The 2,426-nt window shown below is 44.7% G+C and overlaps 1 protein-coding gene across 1 annotated transcript; it reads right to left on the reverse strand.

Annotated features, from left to right (window-relative positions):
- Positions 1-902: 902 nt before the first annotated feature.
- On the reverse strand, positions 903-1,918 carry LOC149160375 (uncharacterized). The gene is made up of 2 exons (XM_089434603.1): positions 1,466-1,918; positions 903-1,019 (listed from the first exon to the last, which is right to left on the reverse strand). Exons 1-2 carry the CDS (start codon positions 1,916-1,918, stop codon positions 903-905), a joined length of 570 nt encoding a protein of 189 aa, XP_089290729.1.
- Between the last annotated feature and the right edge of the window lie 508 nt (positions 1,919-2,426).

Below are 2,426 nucleotides of genomic sequence, written 5' to 3' on the forward strand. Positions count from 1 at the left end.
GCCGTACTTGTGCAATTGTCTTGTCTATACCAAAGTGTCCAGCCAGACCCCCACTGTGTTTTTCCTGAATAATGTTCTCTCGCATAGAGCAGTTGGGAATACATAACTGTCCTCCTTTAAACAGCAACCCTTCCTGTAAATTGTAGTCCAACCACAGGCTACTGTTTCTCAACAGAGGGTTTTGGCAAGCCTCATAGGCCTCCTTAAAATCTGCATCTGTTTGATACAGTTCCCTCAGGTGCTCAAAGCCCAAAACCTGCATCGTACTTTCCTGTAAGAGTAGGGTCCTCCTACTCAGCGCATCTGCCACCTTGTTCGCTTGCCCACTAATATGTTTTAGTACAAATGTGAAATTCTGCAGGTACTCAACCCATGCTGCATGCTTATGGTTCAATTTATGTTGCTGCATAATGTACTGTAACGCAGAGTTATCCGTAAATAAAACAAACTCATTACCTAACAGATAATGCCTCCAATGCTTTAACGCTTGTATAATTGCGTAGAACTCTTTGTCATAGGTTGAGTATTTCTGTCTACTCTCGTTCAGCTTTTCACTGAAATATGCGACTGGTCTGTCCTCCTGACTAAGTACTGCCCCAATGGCTGTACCACTGGCATCACAACGAACTTGAAAGAGTTTGTTGAAGTCAGGTAGCCTCAATATCGGCCTTTCGGTAATCTTCCTTTTCAAAATCTGAAAACCACTTTCCGCTGCTTCGGTCCAGTGAAAAGGCTGATTTGCCTTCTTGATCGTATCCAGCATAGGTGCGCAGATCTCACTGAAATTCTTGATGAACTTCCTGTAAAAACTTTCTAGTCCGTGGAAACTTCGAACTTCAAATAAACTTCTTGGAGAAGGCCAGCTAACTATAGCTGCCACCTTTTCTGGGTCCATCTTCAGTTCATTTTCTGCAATTACGAAACCCAGGTATACTAACTCCCGCTGGAAAAAAGTACACTTTTTCAGGTTGATCAGCAGCTTGTTTTGCTGCAGCTTCCTCAACACACTTTGAACATGCCTGAAATGTTCTTCCTTAGTCTTACTAAAAATCAGAATGTCATCCAGGTAAACTATTACGAACTTCCCAATGAATTCCTTCAGCACCTCATTCATCAGGCGCATGAACGTACTGGGAGCATTGCTCAACCCAAATGGCATCACCAGCCACTCATATAAGCCTTCATTCGTCTTGAAAGCAGTCTTCCACTCATCGCCTTCCCGAATTCGGATCTGGTGATATCCACTCTTCAAGTCAATCTTCGAGAAATAAGCCGCCCCACTCAAACAGTCCATCATATCGTCCATTCTCGGTAAGGGAAACCTGTACCTAACAGTAATTTTATTAATGGCTCTGGAATCCGTGCACATTCGCCATTCTCCTCCTTTCTTTGGAGCCAAAACGGTTGGTACTGCACAGGGGCTCATGCTCTCTCTAATCAATCCTTTGTCTAACAACTCCTGGACCTGTTTCCTGATTTCTTCATGGTCCTTAGGGCTCATACGATAAGCTGCTTTATTTGGTAGACTTGCCCCTGGTATAAAGTCAATACAGTGACTAATACCTCTCCTGGGTGGTAGTTCATCCGGAAGGTCATCCACCACGATGTCTCCAAATTCCTGCAACATCTTTTGGATTTCCTCGGGCAAATCTGAAATCTGTGTATGCAATATCACTGCCTTTGGTCTTCTTATGACAGCGAAATTTACATCACTGTCCTCAATCTGTTTTATAAATTCTTTTCCCCCCATCAACAATGCTTTCACCCCACTGGTTTCAGCTGCACTTTCCTCTTTGATGGGTACAAGCGTGTGCTTGACCCCATCTTTGACGAACTTATAACAATTTGTTTTTCCGTCATGAACTGCGCTTCTGTCAAACTGCCAGGGTCGTCCTAGCAGTATATGACAGACATCCATTGGCATAACATCGCAGATAATTTTATCCTTATACCTGCCTATCTGAAACTCCACCTCACACTGTTCATCAACTAACAGTTGATGTCCTTTCTGCAGCCATGACACTTTGTAGGGAGTGGGGTGCTTCAACTTTTTCAATCCCAGTTTCTCCACCATCTCTACAGCCACTAAATTGTCGGTACTTCCACTGTCGATGATCAGCTTGCAGCACTTACCCTGTGACTTGCAAACAGTTCAGAACAAAGCCTTTCGCTGGTCTGGTTCTGCAATTTCTTTTGCTGGTTTTAACAGCACCTTATTCAACACCAAAGCTTCACCCGTCTCTGGTGCGTTCTCCACTTCCTGAGGTGCTGCCTCAGCATCCTCTGTCTGAGCAACATAAGCTCCTCTTCCACCTACCGGTTCACCTTCAGGACAGTCATTCAACTTGTGTCCCAACTTGTGGCAACGATAGCACTGGACAGTTCCCCTGCCCCGACCATTTCCTCGCCCTCGCTGAGCTGGTCGT

This window comes from Pinus tabuliformis, chromosome 5_2 (assembly GCF_031772625.1).
Source record: "Pinus tabuliformis cultivar Carrire ecotype Pingquan chromosome 5_2, CPIR1, whole genome shotgun sequence".
In the NCBI taxonomy this organism is placed as follows: Eukaryota; Viridiplantae; Streptophyta; class Pinopsida; order Pinales; family Pinaceae; genus Pinus; species Pinus tabuliformis.

What these genes read in the sequence shown, in the direction of transcription:
- LOC149160375 (XM_089434603.1), bottom strand. Translation starts at nt 1,918, where the DNA reads ATGGATGTCTGTCATATACTGCTAGGACGACCCTGGCAGTTTGACAGA. An exon ending in ATGAAGAAATCAGGAAACAG is followed by an intron (nt 1,020 to 1,465) that starts GTCCAGGAGTTG and finishes AGAACATTTCAG; the next exon opens with GCATGTTCAAAGTGTGTTGA.